At 37.6% G+C, this 26,580-nt stretch overlaps 1 protein-coding gene across 3 annotated transcripts in view; it reads right to left on the minus strand.

Moving 5' to 3' along the window:
* Positions 1-26,580, minus strand: part of ZNF407 (zinc finger protein 407) — a 481,488-nt gene that overhangs the window by 12,018 nt on the left and 442,890 nt on the right. Inside the window, exon 9 of one of the 3 annotated variants that reach the window (XM_050941754.1) lies at positions 11,254-11,287. The exons of 1 other annotated variant lie outside the window; for it this stretch is intronic. In XM_050941754.1, coding sequence (XP_050797711.1) covers positions 11,254-11,287 — 34 coding nt within the window. Of the gene's footprint in view, positions 1-11,238; positions 11,288-26,580 lie in introns of all 3 variants that reach the window. One more of the 3 variants, XM_050941756.1, reaches the window with a different exon arrangement.

The following is a 26,580-nucleotide window of genomic DNA, read 5'->3' on the forward strand; positions in this document are numbered from 1 at the left end:
AACATAAAAAATGTGACGTTTCTCATGTGAAATCCAGTAAAATTCCATATTCAATGAAATACAACCTCTCAGAAATATTAAAAGATAAATGAATTAACTCTACAACAGTCATCATCAATAGTTTTGCAAGTCAAATCAATATCAATAACTGCAATAATAATTGGTTCCTTTTTTAGACAATAATTGTCTAAATGTTAGTACAATATATTGCATGATATGGTATATCAACTATTCAAAGGCAAGCTTGAATAATTTAGGGCTGATCAAACTATCCTAAAAGTCCAGAGGACGTCTCCCACTGACTTTAATAGGAGATATATCAGGTCCTTGATGTACCGTGTATTGATGCATGCTCACAACAATAAAAATATTTTCTTTGTAAACCATTATTTTCATTCATTTAAACGTAGTGTATGAATTGGTGTGTGGTGCCCCATTTCTGAAGATTAAAAACAAAAATTGGTTTGGCTTGATTTTTCACAGATGCCTATCTCTTCTCTTTAAATACAAACCCAGTTCTTTTTATTCTTTTGTAGGCCTATGGTTCAAGAGAGACATATGAGCCAATGTTTTCACACCTGAGTGCCTAAAGTTAGGCAACTTCATAAAAGAGGCCTGAAAATGCTGCTGAGAAGCTCCCATTGAAGGGAAGTGCAGGTGTTCAGCATCTCTGAAAATCTGGACATTTTTATAGAGCCATCTAAACATGGACTTAGGTAAACTTAGGTAGCTTTAGGCAACTGGTCAACATTTTGGCCTTTATATCCTACATTTAGGATATAAAGAAACTAATTAAACATATTCCTAAAGGTTATCATTTGAAACTCTGTTAATGCACATCAGCAGACACTATTTTTGTAATTCTAAACATTAGTATTCACATTACTTGCTTCACGGATATGAAATGATGTAAATTGGTAAGAATGTGTTACATAACCTTGCGTACAGGAGCCATTACAGTGTACTGGCATGAAGATTCCATATGCCTAAATTAAAATTTACAATGTGGGTTAAATGAAAGTATTTGTAATCTATGTAAATATGGAGAACTGATAAATGAAATTGTTTTCAATTGTTCACTTTATTAATGTAACTTATGTTCACCATTCACTACACTTGCCTACACTGTAACTTCTGTTCCATATTGTAATTCAAACCCCATTTTAAAACACTCACTCCATTTTGTAAAAGCTTCCTCCAACCCTCATTTTTGCAAACCCTGCTGTAATCTTATTAGTTTAGGTTAGATGTGTGAATGAGGTATGTATGAATGATGGAATCAACCTCCAGCCCCAGTCTGTCCTGATGAGATAAAGTTCAAATACCAATGGCTGAAGACCTAGACAACAGCCCTAAACAAAGTAAGAAGCATCCACCCTAAAAAGAAAAGGACAACAGAACAACAGAAGGAAGATCAAAGCCAGGTCCAAGGCTGAAAGTCACGCCTGCAATTGATGGGTGATCAATCTAAACCCAGAGGCAGCGTGACACAGCAAGACCTATAGACTTTGAATCCAAACTAAAAGCCTATAAAAAAGAAGGGTGAGATGAGAGACTCTGGGTAACATTCTGCTGCCAACATGGAAGGACATCAGTGCCTGTCCAACAGAGATCCAGCTTGTCCTTGTGCCTGGATTTCCTGGCCAGTTAGCCGCCACAAACTACGAACCCAAGCTACAAAATCAAGCTATGAACTTAAGCTATCTTCAGGACTGGTAACTATGCAGCAGCTGCAGAACACCTGATGAATGTGGGTGTGTGTGTGTGTGTGAATGTGTGTGTGTATAGGTATTAGGTATAATGTGAATATGTGTGTGTGTGTGTGTGTGTATAGGTAATAGGTATAATGTGTGTGTATAAGAATTAAGATATTAGTTATTAGTCATAAATTGTTATCATAATAAATGTGGCATCTTTGTCTTGTCCCCTTTAATAAGATCCTGCTGGTTTTTACTGGTCTAGTATAATTGGTATAACAAATATGTGTGAACATAATAAACCAAAATGGCTTTGCAGAAGCTATTATGTTCAGGAAGACAGTATATACCTGTAACATAGTCCAAATAAGTCCCTATACAGTAGGCCATACCAACTCCATCAGAAACATAAAAATATAATCAAAGAATTTAACACTGATACAATACAAATGTCATGAGATTTTTTCCACTTTTTTTTAACCATAAAAGATAATTAAATAACAAAAACAAATTTCAAATAATATTAAGAAATCAATTTAAACCTAAAAAGCAAAACTTGTGCTTAAGGTTGAGACTCAAAATATCCTCCAAGGCTTCTAGTTTTCCCCTCAACCCACTCTATTGTGCTTAGATATTTCAAGGTCTCACAAGAATTGCTTGAGTACAGGATGATGTTTTAACCTTAAAGGTGGCTTAGACAGTAGAGCATGCCCTCCCCGCTACTTTAAAGTGTATAAGGACTCTGCCTGAACTGTTTTTTAAAGTTCATAAATTAAATGGGGATGGAGTTTCTTGCTTGTATTTTTATGTCTTATCTATCGGAAGGATCTATGGCAATTAAGAAACTAGTGCAATGCGAGCCAAAGACTAAGAGCTGAGCAATTCAGAAAGGAAGGGATTTTTAGTTAGATTGTTTAAACACTTTGTTTTGTGTTTGGCTTTGTTTACCTCCAGTGCCTACTTTACCCTTGGGAAAAGGCTTTCTTTGTTAAAGTTCTAAAATCTCTGTCCCTGCACTTAAAGGCTGACAGCTAATCTTACACATCTCTTGAGGCCCCTTTGATGTTCTTCACCAAACTTAGGGGAGACCAAAAACACTTTTGGAAAAACAGAACAAAACCAACCTTTCAGATCGTTATACGTTACAAAACAATACAGACACACATCCAATTTTTTAATTAAAAATCCTTTACACATAATCTTTAAACCTGCACACTCTGATCTAAACAATGGCAATTATGCACAAAAAAGCTCCACTGATCATGATAGGAATATACTGTTCTAAAAACAGAATCTCACATAATGTAGGCCACAAAATAATTGAGATGTCTTGTGGACCACCTTCCCTACTATTCCCAGATTAAACAAACCAATTCTCCCCACCTCCCATTTGTGATTTTGCAAGTTATCTTCTCCACTTGGATGTGTGATCATATAACATTCTTGTGGCAACTTCAGCAATTGCCTATATGGGAAAGTAATATTAGGGGAGTACTCAGTGTAGTTTGCTAGCTCTTCCGATGCAATTTAGCAGCTGAAAACAAAGAAGAGGGCCAGCACAGCCAGCTCTTTGCAGACTGCCTCCCAGTGCTGCACTAGCCACAGTATGGGAACAAGGGACATAGAGGTTATCTAGTTTTTCTACTTCAACCCCTTCACTGCAGCTGGAAAGTGCATTTATCTCAACAGCACTTTTAAACCACAATCCAAACTTCAGGACGTACCAGATACGCTTGGCCAAATTGGAGGACTATATTTCTTGGACACAGACAGCATGACAGGCAGCATCAAATGTATAAAAGCATTATAATTTCTGTCCCGTGGTTAGGTATCAAGTGACTGGAAAATCCATCCAGATTTTTTTATAGAGCTAATTCCAGATCTTATTTATTTCATAACACAAAGTTATAGATCACCATTGATCATTAGTATCTCAACAGGGTTCTATGGTTTTCAAGTATATACACACTTTGAACCTGGTCCTGCAATCTTTTATTTATCAAAGGCTATGTCTACACTGCACTTTTGTTGTTAAAACTTTTGTTGCGCAGGGGTGTGGTAAAAACATCCTCTCCCCCCGAATGACAAAAGTTTTAGTGACGAAAAGCACTGGTGTGGACAACATGTTGGCAGGAGCCGTGCTCCCGGAGACGAAGCTACTGCCCCTTGTTGGGGGTAATTTTATTTTGTTGCCGGGAGAGCTCTCTCCCGGGGACAAAGAGCAGCTACACTGTGTGCCTTACAATGTGGCTGTAGTGGCACAGCCGCACTGTTGTAAGGTGCACAGTGTAGACATAGCCAAAGTGAGTGCTTACTATGATGGTTAGTCTCAACCGCCAAAGGGACTAACCACGTAGCTTGCGCAATGTGTCATGTTGGCCCAGGGGATTAAGAATTCTCAAGACTGAGTAGCCTCTTCTAGTATTTGATGCACATGTATGTAACTCGAAAATGAACTGACACACAGGATACCTAACATTAAACATCTCAAAAGAATTGGTATACTTTTAAAATTAAATGATACAAAGGACAGTATATTACTCTAGCAGACCTCTGAAAAATAAGTATTATTGATTTTATTTCTCTCTTTTGATTTGCACACTCATTCAGTAAAAAAGGAACACCTGTTCATTGCTTGAGGGTGCTTCTTGACACACTTGAAAAGCATAGCAGCTTTAGGTGAGACTGTTTGGTGCTAAATAGAACAATAAGTTTCCCTAATTATTTTCTTCTAGATAAGGCAACAGAAACTATCACTTATTATTTGGTAGTCATATTTGTGTTTCATTTATAAATGCAACTATGTTACAGAGTATTGTCATATCTTTCCAGAGTAAATTACAGGAAATAACCCATTTGTCTTCATTGTAGACACTTTTGCATGTATGATAGAAAACAAACCGCTATTCAATAACTGCACAGAGGCACCATTAAAATCAAATTTACAGTAAACAGAACCTGCAGCTGGGGTAAAACACTAGCTGTTAGTATTTTAATTATCAGCGAAGCTTTCGGAGGTCTAACATCTGCTCATAGCCAAATGACAGCAGCTGCTTGTGTACACTTAAAACAATGTGAATTTCTTCTATAAATATTAAAACGAATCATACGTTATGTGTTCATCACAGCTATATTCCTATTAAGCTGGTTATATCTATAGGGCATTTTGAACTTCTTTCTTGTGGCAAATTCATAAAGGGTTGACCTCTTCAAAAGAATGAGAGCCAAAGACAGCAAAAATACTTGAGTCTGTAAATTGAAAATGTTTAGAGACAGTACTAGAGGTCACCCTCTGCCAAGATGTTTCCAGTAAATGCTAACAAAACATCAGCAATAAGTTTTGATCATTGTGCTCTGTAGTAACTTCAAGGACAGGACTCCTCAGAATGTACCGTGTCAGGCATTTAAAGCATGGATTGTACTAGAAATAAATAGCAATTTAAAGCATTATTTAGTTAGGCAAACTGTCTTGTTTCAAAAATTCAAATTATTTGAAGAGAGGAGTGTACAGTGACGGTCATTCCGCTTTACTGACTTCACCAACATTGCACTGGCGAGAGCATCCATACAGTTAAAGGTGTTCTGTGGGAAAGGAGGAGCTATGTTGTGGGTGACTGTTGGGAAAAGGTTTTTGAGGTTTGGTGGGAGGTTGCTAGTTAGGATAAACATTACAGCCTGGGCTGGGAGTTCTTCACTTGCACACCAGATGCAGTAGATGTGTCCCTTTGATGCTTCCACATGCTGGGGAGAATTGATTTTATCAGGACTCTGTTTTTGTAGTAGTGGGTGAGGGAAGACAAGGCAAGAAAAAGAATGACATCACACACTAATTACTATAATAGTGAAAACAAAGGGTGAGATGTTGAATCTTGATTCCTTTGATTTTACCTTGCAACAATTCCCAGAAACAAAGTGTGCCTATGAACAAGGATCAAGTTCTTTGTCTTGAGGGTGCTCAGTGCAAGGCCTGTGGCCAATACATTTATGATTCATAGATTTTAAAGCCAGAAAGCACCAGTACGATCATCCAGTCTGACAGCCAGAGTTGATACTACCCTACGATTTGAAAAAAGGATGACCCCTTTGACTTTGCATACGTAACCAATATGCTGGATTCACTGCTAGTGCAGTTGTCCCCTGAATAGGTATATGGTTCAGCATGAGATGAAGTGAGATCTTAAAGGGGTAGCTTTTGGAGATGGATGAAACCAATGAGTTTCTTGGCAGCCTTCAGGGAAAATGTTGTTAATCTGACTGACCGATCTACTGACGATTTTGGTAGGACTTGATAATATTTTTTCTGTGCTATTGCTACAGTGGCCCCTAAATGTCCTATTCACCAGTTTCAACCTCACAAGGCACTGTGAATTGCAGCAAGTTGAGCAAGAGTGTACACTGCTAAAGTGCCAAAGTGGGAAATCTTACGCTGAATCTGACAGATGAATACATGGATTTTTTAACATCATATGCTGCAGCTGTGTGGGAGGTAAATAAAGGGTCCTTTCCCTTCACTATAGCATCTGCAAAGTTATGCACAGTGAAATTGGTCAAGATCCTGGTTATTCCTAGCTGCTTCCACTCAGCTCCAAAGTTGCGGTTTTTTGTCTATGAAGAATTTTTATGTTACATTGTAGATAAACGCACTCTCACCACTGATGAGCTAGAAGAGGCGTTCACAGATTATACTAAACTAGGAGGAGTCACTAACACCAATAAGGACACAGAAGGAACTTAAATAAATTAGAAACAGGAGTATAAAATAACAACGTGATATTCAGTTTGCAACAATGCAAACTAATACATGTGGGAAAAATAAATCTGAAACATAGATATTCAGTTGGAAGGGGACAAAAACAAGAGAACAAAAAAACCAAAAAACCCTTGAAAACTCTAATGCTGAAAGAGACCTAAGTGTGATAGTGGACAGCAAATGAGACTTTAGTTTGTAACATGATACGACAGCAAAAAGGCAGTGCAAAGACATCATGTCACATAGCGGATCATTAATAAGTCCATTCTATACAGGTCTAGTACAACTACAACTGAATATAACTGAAATATACTACTCATTTCTCAGCACCTCTCTTTACTAAAAAGATATGGACAAATGGAGACAAGTTTTCAGAAATGAGCAGAAAAATAATTGAGGGCTGACTTACATGGAAAGGTTAAAAGATCTAAATATATGTATTGTAGCAAAGCGATGACGAAGGGTCATGCAGACATGATAAGAGTCTACAGTTTTTGAAGGGCGTAAACCCTAAGGAGAGATGGGGATTATTTTCTCTCCCTATAGAGAGCGAGCACAATCGGATTTGACAGAGGGACTAAAGAATTCAAGTTGAATAGCTGAAGGAAAATGTGAACAGAATGAATAACGGAAATCAGAGCTAGAGAAGGCCCATTAGGTTACCTATACCTTCCTGCTGCAAGTATGGGACTATTCCTGTGGTGGTATGAATTAACAGCACAGCAGCTAGGAGATGATTTAATCTGAGTTATCACTGCTTCTAGAGTAGTTCTATAAAATTCCTGTGAAACAAGGCAAGTTATTGATCAGTAACTACCCAATTAACTCTTGTCATCAATGTTCCTCTGAACTAAAGCATTCCCTTTGAACATGGTGCCTAACTGCCTTGCTTCCTCACATGACAAAGAATTTGGAATGGCTGCCAGTCACCTGGACAAGACCCTCAATCAAGCATTCATTGGTGAGCAACCCTTGCCACCGATGTCATGTCACTTCACTGACCCTTTGTTACAATTTCCCTTTCTAGGGCCTATCTAAACTAGGAAGATAGGTAGCATTTTAACATTTATTAGCAAACATGTTTTAATTATCCATTTTTAAACACCACTTGCTCCCAGTGTAGATAGTGCCAGGGCTGGCCTGGGGGGGAGAGGGGAGGCAAGTGAGGCAATGTGCCCCAGGCTCCGGGCCCCTCAGGGGCCCCCACGAGAGTTTTTTGGGGCCCCTGGAGCAGGGTCCTTCACTTGCTCCGGGGGCTCCAGTAAACTCTCGTGGGACCTGGGCCTCCAGAGCTTCTTCCGCTTCAGGTTTTCGGCTGCGAGGGTGGAAGGACCCGCCACCGCCAAATTACTGCCAAAGCGGGGACCCCCACCGCCAAAGACCCCAGGCCCCCTGAATCCTCTGGGCAGCCCTGGATAGTGCTGTGTAAAGATGTCAAACCCTGTCTATATTAGGTATTAACTAGTGCTTAAAAACATGTTAATTAAAACATTTTAGCTAGCATATTGTAAAACACCACCTATTTTCCTAGTCTAAACCTACTCTTAAAAGTGTTGGTTGGTGTAATCACACCCACTGGTGCAGCTATACCAGAGCAAGCTACATTGCTAGTGGTAATGTATGAAGGCCTCAGGTGTTTTTACTGCCATGTCATGAAAACATGTGGAACTGTTGCTGGAATATGGTACAGAATTTTCCAGTGTAACAGATAAGGCCTTAGAGGAAAATGTACACAGTTGCCTAAACATTTCTAAAACTAGTGCTAAAAAAAATAGACAAAATTTAAAAAAATAAGTGACTTGATTTGCTGAAGCGCTGACAAATCAACAGCTCTCACTAACATTCATGTTAAAGTCTTCCAGTTTCAGTGTCTTTTTTTCCCTCCTTCAAACTGAAAATCAGCTTTGTTTAAAAAAACCAAACATGATTGTAGCACTTTTGTTTATATTTTACCTACAGCTACCTTTTAATTGTTTTCATTCTGAAATTTAAAGCAATACACTAATTTTACTCACAAAAAGCAACTGCTGTCCTAGCATGGTAACTACAGTTCATAAAATAATTAGGAGGCATTTTAGTAATGTTGTCTTCTAGGGTGTGTGAGGTTCTGTGAATTAGTCCTTTCCTAAGTCCAAGTACAGATGGACAAAATGCACAAAAGGAGCCACTGTAGTCTGTCACACCAATCATCTATAGATTAAAGCCTTTCCGAGCATACACTGACATCACAGCTCTGAAGCAACCATTATGAATACTAGCCTTGGGTTACGTGGAGATTTCATAACTATACTTTCTATGCTTATAGAACTATACTTTCTATGCATACTGCAGTACTTAAAAATTTGTTGAGGTTCACCAGGGCTAGGCGTACTTCTATGTACCTTTAAGCATCCTTAAAACACCACAGGCATTCTCTCAGATACTTTCATTGAAATCAGGACGATTCTAAAGGAACTGTTATCTCAATGACATATAACATTTCTTTATAAAAAGCAAAAAGGAAATTACACATGCAGACGTTTACACAGAAGCAACTTAGACTGTACTGGTAACCTAAAATGACAAGTCCAAGGAAATCCAGTTTTAAGTCTAGTAATTTTATCTTTAACACATCACAGTGCCCAGGTGTTGCTCTTACAACAGAATATAGTTTTATTCTAAAATTTTAATACCTATGTACCTAAAACGAGGCTCCTAAATATAGATTTAGGCATCTAAAAAAAAACTTGGCCTGCTTTTCAGAGGTGCTAAGCATATGCATTTGCAACTAAAAGCTGTGCATTTTAAAATAATAGTGGCATTTATCTAGTTATACAGCCCGTTTCACCATACTGTCAATGCAAATCCCAGTCAATATCCTGTCAGATATGAAAGCAATATAATCCTCCTTTTACAGATGGGGAACTGAGATATAGAAAGGGTGTCTTGCCCAGCTGATTTGCCCACAGCCACACAGGAAGTATTAGAGACAAGAGAACCAGGGCTACCGAGTCCCAGTCCAGTGTCTTAACCACAAGACCATCCTTTCTCAAAGGAGCCAGATTGTCAGCCCTAGAAACTGAAGTACTTCAGTTATCCACTGGACAAGTAGAGCATCAGACGCATCCATGCATTTTTCCCGATAATGTCCAGCCAATGACCCAATCCTGTTTTCATGAAGAGAGAGTAGTTCAATGTTCATATATGCCTGAATTAATAGGCATCTCTGCTCAGAATGCAATACCCAGTGTGTTCACTGACACCATCTGTGTGACTACCAAATTCTGTGAGGTGGACACAAGTTGACTAAGAAATGGTCGAAGTCAACCAAGTCAGGTGGTAAAGACTTTCAGGCCTCAGTTCAGAAGTCCATCCCTTTTCAGACAAAGCACTTAAGAAAGGGTTTAACTTTAGGCATGTGCTTAAGTCCCACTGACTTCAATGGCACTTAAGTATATGCTTACATTGATAGCTAAACAGGGGTTTCACTATTTATTTTAACTGGGGCCTCAAACAGTACCCAGCCTAGAGCATATCAAACTGGTGGCTGAGGCTGCTTAACTTAAGCAAGGAGATAGGCCAGCCCTGACTGATTCCAGAGTGAGGAAACCACAAAGGTGGCATAAGGTAACTTTTGCCTTGAGCCAAGTACAGCTTATCCAGACTAGAGAACCTGGCCCATGTGAATTCTAAGTAATGATTAAAGGCTTATTCTTTTTAAAAGGGTTAAAGTAAATTACACAGACTTATTTAGTAATGTGAATTTGTCCAATAAAAATATCCCTGTGTAACGTATACTGCTACATTTAAGAAGAGTATATAGCAATGTGGAAAATGTCATGTCACGCATGTAGGGTAAGGGGCCAAAGTGTCAAAAGCCTCCTCTAATTTTGCACTTACAAAACTGGGTATTTGCACCTTCAAATTAGGTAATTGGGCTGCTTACTATGATGCCAAATGAAAGATGTTAAAGTAATTTAATCTGTTCAACATATTGACCTTCATGGAAATGAAAATGGTCCTATAAGCACCAAAAGAAGTCCATACATAACACTCAGCAGGCATTCGAATCCTGGAATGAGGAGCACTATTGGCTGTAAAATATCCTTTCTTCTCTCTTCCCACCAAATATTCCTATGCAGTTTCTTTCGGATGTGAGACCACTGGAAATTGCAGTTAATACAGAATGTGGCTGTTTGCTTGTCAAGTGCAGATACATACCAAGAGAGCATGTAACAGTGCTGCTCCATGATCTGCACAGACTGGCAATTTACAGGTAGAATATAAACTGCTGCTTTTAACCTATAGAGCCCTAAATGGTTTGAGACCTGGTTACCTGAGCCACTGCCTTTCCCCCCTGCAATAGTACCACAGCTGTGGTCAGCAGACACATTCAAGCTATGGCCAACCTGCCTTGGTATTCTCCATTCATCCTATAATGAAAAGCCTATGCTTGGATGCTCTGGCCAATTTACCACAAAAAACACCACTCCCTTCAACCTTTCCCCTCCCCAAAACAACAAACATTGTATTGTAGATCTGTAGATTAATGGGCTGATCCTGGCATTTCAACCCAAATGCATTTACAACAACTGCATTTAGACCTGTGTGATTTCAAATAAAATTACTTCTGATGAATTTGAATGCAAATTCACAAACCATTAAAACAAACCATGTTTAAACTCGTTGGTTCATCAGATGCAAATATTGTGCATCAATCAGGGAATACCCATTCATGAAAATAATGAAAACTGACACTACTATAATAAAATCATTACAGATTCTGGATTCTGGGAATTAAATAAGCCATACCCTTGCTTCTTCTACCTTATTAAATGCTTCTTTGCAGTTTCCTTTTGATCTGTAATTCAAAAACAAATCACTTTAGTGTTTGAGCCCAGAACTCTGTAATCTTGCTAAGGGGTTCTAAGTCAACATTTTTGCGGAGAAGAGCTGGATATAAAAAAAGGCAGGGGGGAAGTGGGGGAAGCAAGAACCGCTGAGAACATGGAGCACAGTAGATGAAGCAGTTAGATAAAGCGAGGCTTACAGACTCTACCAGCAAGCATTCATAAAATAATCACATGAATAGCACTGTGCAGAACAAAAGGCAATGATGATAAAATTGGGCACTTTGTTTTATAAAGCTGGCACAGATGGGTCTGTCACACTGCATGCTTCATTTGTATGAAACCTCAACCACCTTCACTTTGCATCATGTTTGCAGACAAGGGGTTTAAGTGCAGCAGGGCAACGGATTGCCAATTATTTCTGTGAATGTCCCAGACCGAGCCAGGAAAATGAATTGAAATATGTTCTGTCTGATAGAGTGGATGCCTGGAATTGTATCTAAATAATATATATTGATGGTTCTCCCCTTAACCCCCATTATCCAATTACAACGAACAAGTTTTCATTTTCAGTCAAATGACGTCATTCTAGCACGGAAGTTTTCAGTGATATCGTCATATCTGTGCATTAAATTCCTCTCAGTGACCAGACTGAAAAGAAGACTTTATGCATGTATCGCTGATAATGTACTATATTGCTACCCAATCAGTGCAGTATAAGAAGTTCTTTGCTGCAGCATGATCTGCCCCAATTTGTATATATACAGTATGTGCAATAAAAGGAGATGAATTTCACTTGAATGACTGCTACAAAAGTTTGGGAGAGCCTGGGCTCCAGCCTGAGCTCAGACATCTACCTTGCGATTAAACAGCCCTGCAGCTCAAGTCAGCTGATACAAGCCAGCCACAGGCATTAAATTGCAGTGTAGACATACCCTTACATTCCCAGGCGTTCTCCCTTACATGCCCAGGCAGATGGTGGGAACATTGTAAAGGAAACATAGCAGGTTGTGTAACTCCCTCCACCCAACCGAAGAATGGGCTTCATGAGCTCCCAAGGTGGCCACATTCAACCTTCCTTGGCTGAAGGGATGGTGACTCTGACACAGACCCAGAGTGAGAGGACCCTTGTGTGCTAAGCCCTTCTGTCTCTCAAATGTTTAGGCCAAAATTTTCAAATGTGAATGCCTAAAGTTAGGTACATAAATCCATATTTAAGCATCCACTGGGCATTTGAGGGCTTGTCTACGTGGCATAGCACATTAGAGGAGTATGACTTGTAAAGTGCTCTAATGGTTGTGCTTTAATTGCCCTGTGTAGACCCTGCTGGCATGATCTGAAAAGTACCTACTTCACGTGAACATAGTCCTGCAGTGCTTCTCAAAGCTGGTCTGCTGTTTGTTCAGGGAAAGCCTCTGGCGGTCCGGGCTGGTTTGTTTACCTGCTGCGTCCACAGGGTTGGCCGATCGTGGCTCCCACTGGCTGTGGGAAGGGTGACCAGCACATCCCTCGGTCTGCACTGCTTCCCGCAGCCCCCATTGGCCTGGATCAGTGAACTGCAGCCAGTGGGAGCAGCGATCGGCCAAACCTGCAGATGCGGCAGGTAAGCAAACTGGCCCGGACTGCCAGGGGCTTTCCCTGAACAAGAAGCAGCCCGACTTTGAGAAGCATTGCTGTAGGCAACCATACCTGTGAGTCTACGGTCACGTTAACTGGATACCTTTGAGTTTACGCCAGCAGGGTCTACACTGGGCAGTTAGAGCACAACAGGTTAAAGAGCTTTAAAATCACACCCCTCTAGCATCTTTACCAGCACCGTGTAGACCAGCCCTAACTAACAAAATGTGGTTCAATACCTCAGCCAATGTCTAGTCAAGACTGGGTCATGAATGAGCCTGAGATGGCTCAAGCTCTACCCAGAGTGACTGAAGTGATGATAAGTAGGTTGGGGAAAGCAGCTGGCGGAGGTAATATCCGTTTCTTTGACTGAGGGAGTATATCTGCCATTAGTTATCAGAGACTGCAACTGAGGGGTGATTTTAGATCTCCAGTTGCTGTTTGACGACCATATTACAGCAGTGATCCAGTCAGCCTTTTACCGTATTTGTCTGGCTAGGTGGGTGTGTACTTTCCTTTTGGATGCAGACCTTGCCACTGTTATCCGTGCTTTGTACCCTCAAGATCAGACTATTGCAATGCACTCTATGTGGGACTACACTATTCATAGACTGAAGGTAAAATCCTGGCCTCACTAAAGTCATTGGCAAAACTCCCTTTGACTTCAGTGGGGCAGGATTTCACATGGAAGCTAGTTCAGAATACAGCAGCTCACTTACTGAGCAAGGCATCTTGTAGATTGCACAAGACATGAGTACACTGGGATCTGTACTGGCTGCTCATTGGTCTGTGTGTGGCATTTAACGTCTTGGTTATGACCTACAAAGCCCTAAATAACTTGAGACTGGCCCACTTGAGGGACTGCCTCATTCTGCCAGCCGTAGTTATTGGCTACAGTCAGCAGAGGTGCTCAAGCTCCTTCTGAAAGAGTGGGGACTGCTGGCCAGGTATGTACTGTGAGGACTCCAGCACTCTGGAACTTATTCCCCAACTTGGTCCAAAATAGACTGAGATTGATGACCTTTGGGGTATGCAACAAAAGACGTTTCTTAGGTGGGGTTTTTGGAGCGGGTTGAGAGTATGGAGTTTCCTGGAACAACGAAGGAATTGAAAAATGCTTTTTTGCTCATGGCTGGTTGGTGGAGTTCCTGTCTGACTGATTGTTGAATGCTCCTGGGTGGGGGTTGCTGCAATGTCCACTGAGTGTTAGGGTGCCTAGAGCCTTGCAGAGGCTTTTTTTTTTTTTACACTATTTACATTGAAAAATAAAAATATAAGAGGGACCTGATTTTCAGAGGTGATGAGTACCCACCACTCCCAGATCTGGGACCCACTGTGGCAAATGCTGTAGAAAAAAATAGGAAGATATAACAAGGCCAATTTTCAAGTTTACTGGAATATCCTAATCAGGCTTTTGAATGCTCACATTGGTATTTAGGTGCATAAATGTACTACATGCCAATTTGAACACTGAAATGTGGAATTAGGACTTTATATACAAGCACCCATCTTTGAAAACAGAGACAGCTTATACTGGGCTTGCCCGTTTAGCCTGGATAAATCCTGTTCCTGTTTTAAAAGATTTTTGTCACTACAGTACAATTTTGAAGCAAAGTGATATGTTTGGTGCTCTCATTTGCATGACAATATCCAGAATGCTCTTCCAGCTCACAGCTATTTCTTAGAAGTACTGATGTGTTTAAGCTTTGAAAATAAACTGATCATGTGGGTGCGCTTGTATGTGCCTTAATTTTTTCCCCTACAGTGTGTGTGTTAAAAGAAGAAAAGGCAAAGTGTACAATCCATGACAAGTAACCAGACCAACTTGCACTTGATAAACACCAATCAGTGATCAAAATTATAGCTGGTAGTTTGGCAAGTGTCTAACATAGTCATTGATTAACTGATCAGTTGGTTCCCCTGTGCATATTTTCTAAGAACTGACATTAGTCATCCAGGGCTCTGTCAAGAGAGCTGTCACAATACATTAACTATCAATTAGAAAAATTAAACAATTAACGTATAACATGCCGAACAAATACAGAGTAAGGAAATAGTTGATCAACTTGGACTTTACTCATCCTCTGCCTTTCTCTCTCTCTCTCTGCTTGCTACAGAAAATAAATTCACTCCATTCACTTATATTGCAGCGTAGAATACCAGACTGCTTTAGTATGTGGATTTCATTGTTAAGATGCTGTAACACTAATTGTCAGTTTCTAATGATCAAAGTAATTTGGTTAAATAATTGGTTTACATACACTAGATTTTATTTGCCTCACAAAGGTAAAACAAATGTTATAATGAGAAACCATCTGTAAAAGAGAGAATATTTTGGTGATAACCCCAACACAGTGTCAAAGTACAAGGGAATATGTGTGTTCTGTACATATTGATAATGAGGTCAAGTCCAATGTGTTTACAGAGCAGAGGAGGTTTACACCTGACATCCTAATATTTGCAGGTGGGAAAGTTAGGCTACATTTAAAATTATTATTCTTGTGCCATCTGGATTTTGTCATTGAAATAATTCCCTCTCAAAAGGATGTTTTTTTGAATAACTTGCGAGTGTTGATTACGTGACTCATTTAGTACCTTTTATTAATGAACAGAGGTTAATTGTTGTCATATAAAATTCTTTTTACTTTCTATTTATTTTACCAGTTGCATCAAGTCCAATATTTTTTTAAAAAATGGTGTCCTTTAATTATCTGCCTAAAATTAGTTTGATGACGTCATGATAACCCTTCAGGCCATTATGGCCTTGCTTTTACTTCTTTTTTTCTTCTATTTTATATAATATATGGATCTGACCACAATTTTTACAGCTCCTCCCTAGATGCAGAAAAGGAAAGCTGTAACTAACTGCCTGCAGCAGTCGGCAGAAACTGTTTCCTTTAACCTCCCTCTAGACCGCCAGGTGTGAGGAACGGTTGAAACATTTTCCTTTACCCACTAGAGTGCATGTTTTTTCTGAATGTTGCCAGAGCAGCTTCATTCAGAACACACTGCCATCAGAGTTTGTTCAAAATTCTGCCAGAATGGCTTAAATTCAAAAGTAATTAAAAACCTCTGAAAAACTCATCATTCATGGGCATGACATAACACCCATTCTTAACAGTACTCAGTGATGTCACACCTCTGAATTATGAGATGTTACCTTGAAGTACGTTCAAAACTGCTACTCATAAATTATAATGGGATTTTGAAGGCTACATAACGTATTTCTACTGATAAGCAGTGTCTAAAGAGATTAGTATATATTTAATAGTATCTACTGTATATGCTGATTGTGTGTATTATACTATTTGGAAGAACAGTTCAGTAGCTCTTTATTCTGATTGGCCGAGAGGTTTTATTTGTATAACAATATAGAAGAACAGACTTCTTAGCTACTGTAGGAATAAATCATAATGGATACTGTATAGAGGGTATGATTATCCTATGATAATCACATCTTGTGTTGAGTGTAGCTGCTCAATTATATCTGCGACTTCAACTAATAGAAAACTCTTAGTAGGACAGACAAATTAGCTTTTGAAAGGAGACATCTGTCTAGAAAGAATTTTCAACGTTGTATTTTAGGACTTGATCCTGCAAATATTCATATACCTAAGTAATCATACATATCTGAATAGTGCTGTTCAGTCAGTGGGTCTGCTTGCTTCCACAAAATTATACAAGTGAGTATTTGTAAATTTGGCGTATTAATAACTAGGGCTAGATCTTCAACTCTTGCAAATCAGCATAATTTAACTGAAGAAAAGGGAGCTGCACTGATTTATTTTAACCTAGAACCTTTTTTTGTTAGAACCCATGACTCGAACAATCTACATATTTTAACACTAAATTAAATGAAATGACCATACTAGAAAATCTGCATTTCAATAAAGCCTGTATATATTAAACCTTCATTTACAGTAAAATAATTGTGCCGTAATCTTTCAAACAGTCCAGGTTACAGATTAAGACCTGTAATCTGCTTTTTCTTGGTCTATTTTGAGTTTAAATGGAAGCAAACCTTATAGTATAGAATTGGTTTAAGGTCACCTGTCTACGAGGGATTATTGTGTAGTTCCTTTTTATGTTTTCCCCCTACCAGTTTGAGGGACAAAAGGTCAGCAGCACCCTAAGGGCTTTTTCAAATGACCTCTTTAGCAAATAAAGTCATACCCTATGTATAGAGGCCATTTCCCAAGGACAGCCTGTAGGTTAAAATATGAAATATTTCTGGCATGTGTCAGCGAGTGAAACAGTGTAAAAAACAGAAGCACTAGTTTTGGAAAGTTAAAGCCCAAACGAAAGAACATGAATTTCTATAATGTGCCAATTTAAATGACTGTATATTGAAGCTGAAGACATCAGCTATAGGCATATCAGAAACACATTAGTTCACTTTTATGTCAGGCACATCCCGATTCAAATGCAGAACAACTTGCTTACTCTGGCTTGAAAACGCAACAGATTCAGCTTATTTGAAAACTGAAATTAAAAAAATCCTCTAGGGAATTGAATAAAATTGGCCCTTTTCTTTATTACTGTAATTTTAAGACTGTAAACTGCATCAACCCAAAATTACCAGCAAATTGTCTGAAATCAGTTGTCAAGAAAAAATTTCTCTGTTATGGTTCTCTGGATTATATCTTTTTTTAACATCTTGGCACCTCATTTCTGTAATTGGTTAAGAGATAATGTGCAAAACTCAAAACTTTCAAGTATTCATAAGACATAAAAAACGTTTTAAAACAAATGATTTGACAGCTGCAAATGCAGGATAACATCTAGTTGCATTATAGAAACAGTGTGGATAATTACTTTTTTCAAAAGGAAAGACTCTGTGGACCAAGGTCCTGTCTGAATTTCCCTGCAGCTCAGTTAATGTGCAATAATACAAATCCTGTTGTCACCTCAACCTAAGTCTCTTTATCATCCACACATCAGTAAGAATGATGAGAGACGTCCCATGATTCTAGCAGTCTTCCTTTGAAGGATCCACATGTTAATTACTGCACTAATTATGGTTTTTGAATAACCAAATGAAGTAAGCAGTCTATGGGAGGTACAGGCATAAACCTAAGACTGAGAAAATACTAGTTACTGAAGTCATCAGTGTAAACTGACACACTGAACATGCTTAAAAGAAGTAGAAGATGTAGATTTTAAAAGACAAGCATCTTAAATAATTAGGGTTCCATACAGGAAAAAGAAATGTTATTTCTTAATGGCAAGTGCATTTAAACTGTTATCTAAAGATCTGAAGGTAAGCCTGCTTAATTCACTGCTTCTTCTTTTGTTATTAGGAAAACATAATTGTTCCAAATAATTAGCACTAGAGTACATCACAAGCTGACAACAAAATTATAGAAATCTTCATATTCAGATCCGTCTAGCTGGCTATTAGGAACAGTTTCTGATCATAACCCATTAGTTGAAGTGCTGTGAGTTCTTGATTGCCACCAAATAACCTCAGATATCTGCCTAAGTTAACAGCCCCTATTTATTCAGAGTTTTCTTGACAGTAAAAATTGCTTAGGATTTTTACAGCTGCCACACAAAAGAACAGTATTAGATGCGCATACTTGGTGATAAAATAATTGAAATGTGGATTTTAGACACAATTTTAACTCTTAACTTTCTAAATGAAATACAGCTAAGGGATTACATTTTGTTACAATGGTACCATTGGCTTCCATGTTGATTAAAAATTAAAGCGAATCTATTTCAAATCTTTCCAGTTGTGATGTCCATGCTAATCAAACTGAGATTTGTATGGAGTGGTTTTTGGCATAACAACCCTATTTTTGTCCTTATTTTCCCATTTAACACTGATGGATCAAACAGTTCTAGATTTCTCTGTTTCTTGCAGTCCAAAGGCTCATTTTCTCTCTCTCTTTGTGAATAATGTCAGTGTATACACTGTTTCTAATTCATTTTTTAAACAGCTAACTAGCTCTCTTAGCACTATAGAAAGACAGAAAGAAGCATAGCATCTTTTAAGACACACTGAAAAATGTATCCTTTTGACAGAAATCACTGCAGTAACCCCACAAGAAAAAAACCTCAGTGTAGACACTATAGGGAAAAATAGAAGTTACTTATCCTGCTTTAATGAATGGATTATTGATAATGTAATACAGAGAAAATGAAAACTTGCTTAAATATCCAATCTAATACTTCAGTTATCTGTAATGCTATTTGAAGCTACCTTCAAAATGTTTTTTGTGATAAAGCTTTATAGGTTTATAAACTAAGCTATTATGTCAAATCCCATGAGGGATAATTTTGATTACTATAGTAATTAATGATGTTGTATAGTAATATGGATTTTCTGTTAAGATTTGAGTTTGAAGTTAATTAGTCTTCACATTACGATTTGCTGATTAATTATGGATATTCAGTTATAAAGAGAGATGGTAATTATTAATCTAAAAAATCATCTAGGATAATTAACTAAAACTTTGACGTCGGTTACCACTCGCCTTCCATATAACTTCTAAGATACCAATTGTATGGAAAAGAGCAAGAGCCTTCTAAAAAAAGGTACAAATTCCTACACCTTGCTTTCTTTGTGTATCCAGGGCAGTGAACAATTATTATTCTTAAATAGTTGGTGTATGCCACCCACTTTGAAGCAAGGACAGAAACTTAATTTTTGTCAGGGTTCAGATCTTTCATAGCATATTCTTACTATATGCCTCATCTTATCTCAGTAAAATGTGCTATAAAAGAAATTCCAGTCTGAGTCTTAACTTGGTGTACTGTTGACATCATGTCTTAACCTTAGAGCTGCAATGTTCTCTTCTGATTGATGGGCTTTGTCAGTTCCCATGTTAAACTCTGGAATGAACCTCAGTGTTGCTACAGATATCTTTAGTTTCCAACAGCAGCCACCGTTAGCAATGCCAAGGAAATATTAAAGCAAAACGACTAATTAGTGTAATAATTCACTTATCGCTTGAAATCACCTTTGTTTAAAAAAAATGTTTTTCTTCTTTTCCTCCTAATCAGTGAGGAAGAAAATCTTAGTGTTATCACAAAGGGAGGGGGATGTGATTAAGAAAAAGAGTTAAACCAAAAAACATCAGCAGCACATCAATGTCCTGGTATTTACCCTAGTAACACAGACTCTGAATAGGGATCTGTTTACATTATCTCTAGATCATCTTGACAATATTTATTCTCTATTTACCTAAATGAGGCAATATGATGATATTTATTGCTCAGAATGGCTAAATATAGACTTTTCCTGAGCACTCAGTACCATAGTGGGAGGTTTTGCTCTAATCTACATCTTTAAACTGACAAGCTGGAGAATTCCTAATGAATGCCTCTTTTCATCTGGATGTCTGTGTGTATTTGACAGTATAAATATTTAGCAATATCGGAGTCAGCTTGTGATTTTACCCAGATGGACTGATTGATGCCTTGGCTTGACGTTGCCAAAGACAATCCATGTAGTTATATAAGCAATTTCTCTCTTACTTCCTAAGAAGCAATTAGGTGGCCAAAGGCAGCAACCCAAAAATAGTGAAAATACTTCTGGTATCAGCTGACAACTCAGAGGGATAAATAAAATATGGTAGTTAAATTATTACCACTTTACTTTCATGAATCATGGGATTAAAGCTTTCACTTCTAAAGTACATATAAATTGCAGGGTTTCTTATGTCTGTAATTTGCAAGAATCTAAGTTAAAATACCAGCTAATCAGTCAACTCGCATTCACCTTGGGAAAAGTACCACCCTTTCTTGTCATTTTTGTAAATTGCATGCCTAAGCACCAATGTTATTTTCAGAGGGAAAAAAAAGCTTGTTGTCAATAACATATATTGCAGTCTAGTTAAAACAACATTTGTTAAGGTTTAATCGCAAATGTAATCTACTTTTAAAGTTTAGACAGAATGCTCAGAAAAACTGAAGGGACAGATAATAAATCATTTCCCCCTATCCTGGATGTGAAAAAGGTAGATCAGATTCCCCACAGGTGTGTTTCTGTTTTCCTCTACATGTTGCAAATTGTTTTCCCCTCATATCAGCTGAAACCATACAATAATATGAAGACTATAGTGGCTTAGACAAATAAATGTGTGCATTCCATTATTTTCAACTTATGTGAACTATACTCTAAATGTAATCAAACATGCCCACCCATTTTAGTTACTACATGTCTCTGGTCCCCACCATCTAATCCATAATGTATCCATGTAATGAACTGCAATGCAACATCAAGAAGTTTTTGCTAAAATTCCTTTTTATAATTTTTTTGCTGGCTGGTGAACGTCAGCTTTACATTAGCTACGCACTATTTATCCGTCTCAATTTTACATGCTGTAAGATGCCTGCAATGATTATGTCATGTGCTTTTTAGGTATGTTAGTGGTCGGGGGGTGGCAGGGGGTTGAAGGGGAGAAAACAATCATATATTATTTTTGGCAATAGTAATATTCACATATCTCAGTCCTGTTGCTGATTTCCCCCCCCTTTAGTTTTCTTTGTTTTCTATTAACTCATCACAGTCTTTGTATAAGCCATGCAATAACTCAGGAGAAAGGGCAAGCAAGACATTCTTCTTCTTGACATTAATACCTATAGATCCCATTCTAGTGTGATACCTCTCCCTATCACAAAATATCTCAGCTAACAGATTTCTCAAAATTCAAGAACTGGCATTCTTAATATATTCCACAGGCAAGTGGGATACAATGCCCACTGGTAATCAGACATACACAACAAGGTTTCTTTGGGACCAGCTGTCTAGTTGTAATGTACAGCAGCTTTTAAGTGCAGCACACATCAGCCACAGTATATTCTTCTGTATGGCAGTTTCGGACTTATCTTTTTTATTATTATTCTATGACCTGCTAGCTGCCAAATAAAAATAAATGTATGCTGCTTTCTATTTATTGGATTTGATTAGTAATAAATTTGTTATTGACCAGACATAGAATGCTAGGCTTGAGGCACAAACCAATGGTCTCTACTCACTCGATCATTACGTACTGCATCTTCAGTTAAGCTGCAATGAATCACTTTACTCTATGTTTTGTTTCTGAATTGTTTGGCTGGATGATGGGAGGTGTTTTGTAATGAAAAAGGTGCAAGAGTGACAGGAGGCCATTTCTTTAACCTAGAAGACAACCAGTACATGACAGAGGAAAGAATGCCTAGTGATAGAGTGCACTGTGTGTGGTACAATCCATTGCATAGGTTTAAGTGAGAAACGACTAGGTCTGATAAGGCAAAGTTTAGAATAACTGCATTGTTTTACAAAATATGTCATCAGAAAAATGCATTAACTCTAATCAGCCAAAATGGTGTGATTCATTGCTTAATTTCAGGGTACCGGGCTATAAATTATAACAGGCCTGCCACAACTAATTTTTGCAGTGGCATACTGGATGAAAAATGAAATGTCCAAGTGGCTACAAGTGAAAAGCTTCCATCTTTCTTCCACGGCTGAATATTACTTACTCTAATGATGTATAATAGCCTGCAACTACACTTAACCTGTGCATTAAATGGCAGCACAAACTGTTTACCTAGAGTTATGAAGAAGAAAACAGCAAATCAAGCAAAGGAAACTAAAATGTGTACATTAACCTCCCACATGTCAACATAATTGTCCCCTACAGATGATGTATAACAGTGACTCCAAATCATATTTATTTATTTATTTTTGCATTATACACAATGGCTTATGCTTCAAGTATCTAAAGTGTCAAAGCACGTGTGATAAATTGATGCCAAAATGTACCTAATTAATAAGTCTGATGATGTTTAGAGTAAAACAGATGCTGGCTATGTTGTTAATGGAACTGCAAGTATTATAAAAATAATTGCATCCTATATTTCTCAAATATACAGGTATGATTTTAAATGAAATAACAATATAATTTGCCAAAAAAAATAAAAACACTTTGTAAATTCTTCTGGTGAATTTATGTACAAATATGTAACAAGCGATCAAAATAATTAACCAAGTCAAAAGCATTAGCAACAAATGTTTGTTAAATATCCTTATTTCTGGGGCTTTCACTTATGATATTTCTCTGCATAAGATTATTACACTCTCTCCTGCCCCCCTCCCACGTAAATACATACATGCCAATATGAACATTATCCGATACTAAGTTAAAAAAATCCATAATAAAAGCCCAGAAAGTTTCTTATTATGCTGTAACCACTGATTACTAAAAACATCAGATACATGATATTTCTAGTAGTCAGAATTCTTTATATCAAAGAACATTCAGGATTAAAGTATTATAGTCACTCTTTAGTTATATCATTTTGCTATATGCATAAAATATAATAAAGTTTAAAATCTTTGTCTCCTTTCTTGCAAAACAATTGCTTATTGCTTTGTTTCTTTTAAAGATGACATATCTAAAGGGAATCAATTGACAGAAAAACTGAAGGTAGAAAATTCTATTCTTTTGAAGCAAGTTTTGGAGAATCTGATTAGGTCTCATGCTGCAATACTAGGTATTCCATTTTTGCCAAAGGGCCAGCTATTATTATTAACATCATTTGTCTGAATCATTACTCTGCACCTTGGTTCAGCAAACACTATGAAGATGGCATGGTAATAAATGACCGCAGGATTCTTTCCTGCTTTGGCCTGTTTTTATCTGCCACCTCTCTACCGTCAGCTCCATCTTTCTGAACCTCTCTGAATCCCCAAAAGGGACGGGGCGTCTATTTGTTTTCCACTAGGTTACCACTCTGTCTATTGTTGTTTGCACTAAAGGGTACGAATTCAATTCATTCTTGTGACATAAAAGCACTGATACAGTAAATTTTTTGCCCAAGAGAAAACACAAACAAAGTTGCTGAATATGGGCTAAGATGTGAAGCACGCGTATGTATGTGAAGGAGCTTTCTGAGACAGTCTTACTTATTGAATACTGTTTTTTCCCCAGCACAGACCAGACAATCACATATACTATTTTAAACCTCTATTAACCTTTCCAAATTGGTACTTAGTGGAGAACAGTGATTGTGCAGGAGAGGTTATGTAGTACAACCTACCATACCAGAATACACCTAAGTGTAAGCAGGAGAGGAAGCAAGAGATTGGATGGTAAAATAGCCAATCAATGGCTTCAAGATTAAGACGCCAACTACTTCTGGAATAAAGGCATCTACTTAGGTTGATAGACTAGAAAGGTGATAAAAAGAAATAACCGAGACCTTTACAAGCATTAAAAAAGGAGCACTAGAATGAGAGAGAATGACAGGGCATCAGGTAAATTTAGTTCTCAGCATGTTGAATTTCACACTAATTATTTTAATTGTCTTTGGTACTGAATATGAGAAAAATAATTAGCCTGTAATCTAAATGAATCAATCAATACTGGACAGACTGGACAGTATTCTGATTCTCCAGCTTGCATTACTGAGACTTTTTTTTTGCAAAATAAATCGAAACATTAAGAGGTGCAATGAATCTTTCTCTTTTAAATGATGAAACATGAATATTTTTCTTCCTAGCAAAAAGAAACAAAGTAAAAAATATTATACAAAGCAGATCCTAAAACATCCCAGTTCCAAATACTTAGTCTAAGGGCTTGTCTACACAGCACAAGAACATGCAGTAGGTGGGTGTGAATTCTAAAGCACACCAACATGTTGTGCACTAACTAGTGCTGCCAGTATACACTAAACATTCCCTGAAGCACTATGTTAAATGTACACTAGGAAGCTTTCAGTGAATACCAGTAGAGTCTACATGGGCCAATTGGTGCATAATACATTGAGGTGCATTAGAATTCGCACCTATCTACTGCACATTGTTGTGCTGTGTAGACAAGCCCTTAGACTAAGTATTTGGAATTGAGATATCTTAGATCTGCTTCATATAATATTTTGTATTTTATATTTCATCATTTAAAAGAAAAAAATTGCTACTCCACTTAATGTTTTGTTTTATTTTGCAAAAAAAATCTATTTCAGTAATGCAGACAATATGGAAGATCAGAACAGTATCCACAACTTGTTCCGTTTTGATTGAAATCGCATCCCACTAGTACTCATTGCCACACTACAGACAAGCCCTAAAACTTTCATCCAATGGTAATACTTAATGAGGCTAATATTAGAAACTCTATTCAAAAAAGTAAATATCGATGTCCCAATCAGTGTAAACACTTCATGCTTTGGGGAAATTAAGCTATGTAAATGCAGTTATGACGCATACTTAGCATGAGCTTTTCACTGCCAAGGGCAGCAGATATGCTGCTAAAAAAGTGCCAAACTTGGTAAACCTCAAAGAATATAACCTCAAATATTTCCCTACTTCTAGTACAGATCTTACAAAACAATAAATGAAAGAAAAAGAGAAAAAAAAAGAACCCCCCTCCCGAATGTAAAATCCTATAACTGTTCACAGTTCCTGGAACATTACCTTGTGTACAACTTTCTTCATTATCAAAATGTGCTACATTCCTGCCAGAAGTTAAGAAGTTATCACTTGAAAATCGCTGGCTAATCTAGCTTGTGCTAAGATGGATTTTTAATGAAAGTTTAATGAATGATAAATACTTGTTTCTTGATAAATGTTTAATTATGCCAATAATTACCAACTGCTGAAAACTACTGTTGTGTTAATAATGGCATTTTAGTACACAAGCAGTTTCATGAGTCATGGTTCTGTTAAAGATCAGAATTCCATCTGTCTAGTGCAAACTAGCAAAACAAAAGGAAAGTCTAATAAATATTTTGATAAATTTCCCCCCCACACTTTAAAAGTGATGTCCCTTTGTGAAAAATTAAATCTACAGAGTCTGCTTTGGAATGAGGAGTACACAGTCTCAGAGCTAAGACATTATTATTATTTGTACATATGAACCTATGAAAACTAGAAGAAAAAAAATGAACTAAAACCAGATACAACATATGTGACCATGCTGTCTATTTGCAGACAGCTAGCTCACTTGTTGGTAGTGAGGACATTACATTCACTGGAAGCATTAGAAATCACTCCTAAAATACAGAATCACCCCCTCCTCTTTTTGTTTTGCTTGCAAATGTCTGAAAAACTACTTCTTTCTTATCTCACCAATCCCAGCAATTGCAACCCACACCTCTTGCAATATCTTACAATTTTGGGGCCTAATGATGTATTTACATAGGTGGAATAAGAGTATTCTTGTTGTGGTAGTGCACCCAAAGGTTCCTGTGGGGATTAGGGCCTCATTGTATTAGACACCGTACAAATACAAAAAAGAAACAGTAACACAAATGTATATTATAGTAGCACACAGAGAAGGGAGAATACAATCTTCTGCTTGGAAGAATTATGTATGCAGTGGATAGTGGAATGGACTAGGTGAACTAATATGTTGTTGACATTTCTAACATCTATGATGCAAATACTTATCTGAATAGAATGCTTTTTTTTTTTTTACTTATCATTCATATGTTATTCTCACTGTTCATCAGAAAAATAGAATTTATTGAGAGCGTTTATCCTCAATTTATATATTTTTTAGAGCTCTTGGTTTCTGAAACTATTTCTTGTTACTACAAGAATGGTTGAATGGCATCTTAAAGTAATTGTCCATTAGACTCATGCAGGTCGGCAGTAGTTTACACAAAAAGCAACATACCATATCAACAGGCAATAAACACCATGCTGAAGCAAACATAGGTATAGACTATGAGAGTATTTAAGAAAAGGAACCAT

The sequence above is a fragment of the Gopherus flavomarginatus genome, chromosome 2 (assembly GCF_025201925.1).
Source record: "Gopherus flavomarginatus isolate rGopFla2 chromosome 2, rGopFla2.mat.asm, whole genome shotgun sequence".
Lineage (NCBI taxonomy): Eukaryota > Metazoa > Chordata > Testudines > Testudinidae > Gopherus > Gopherus flavomarginatus.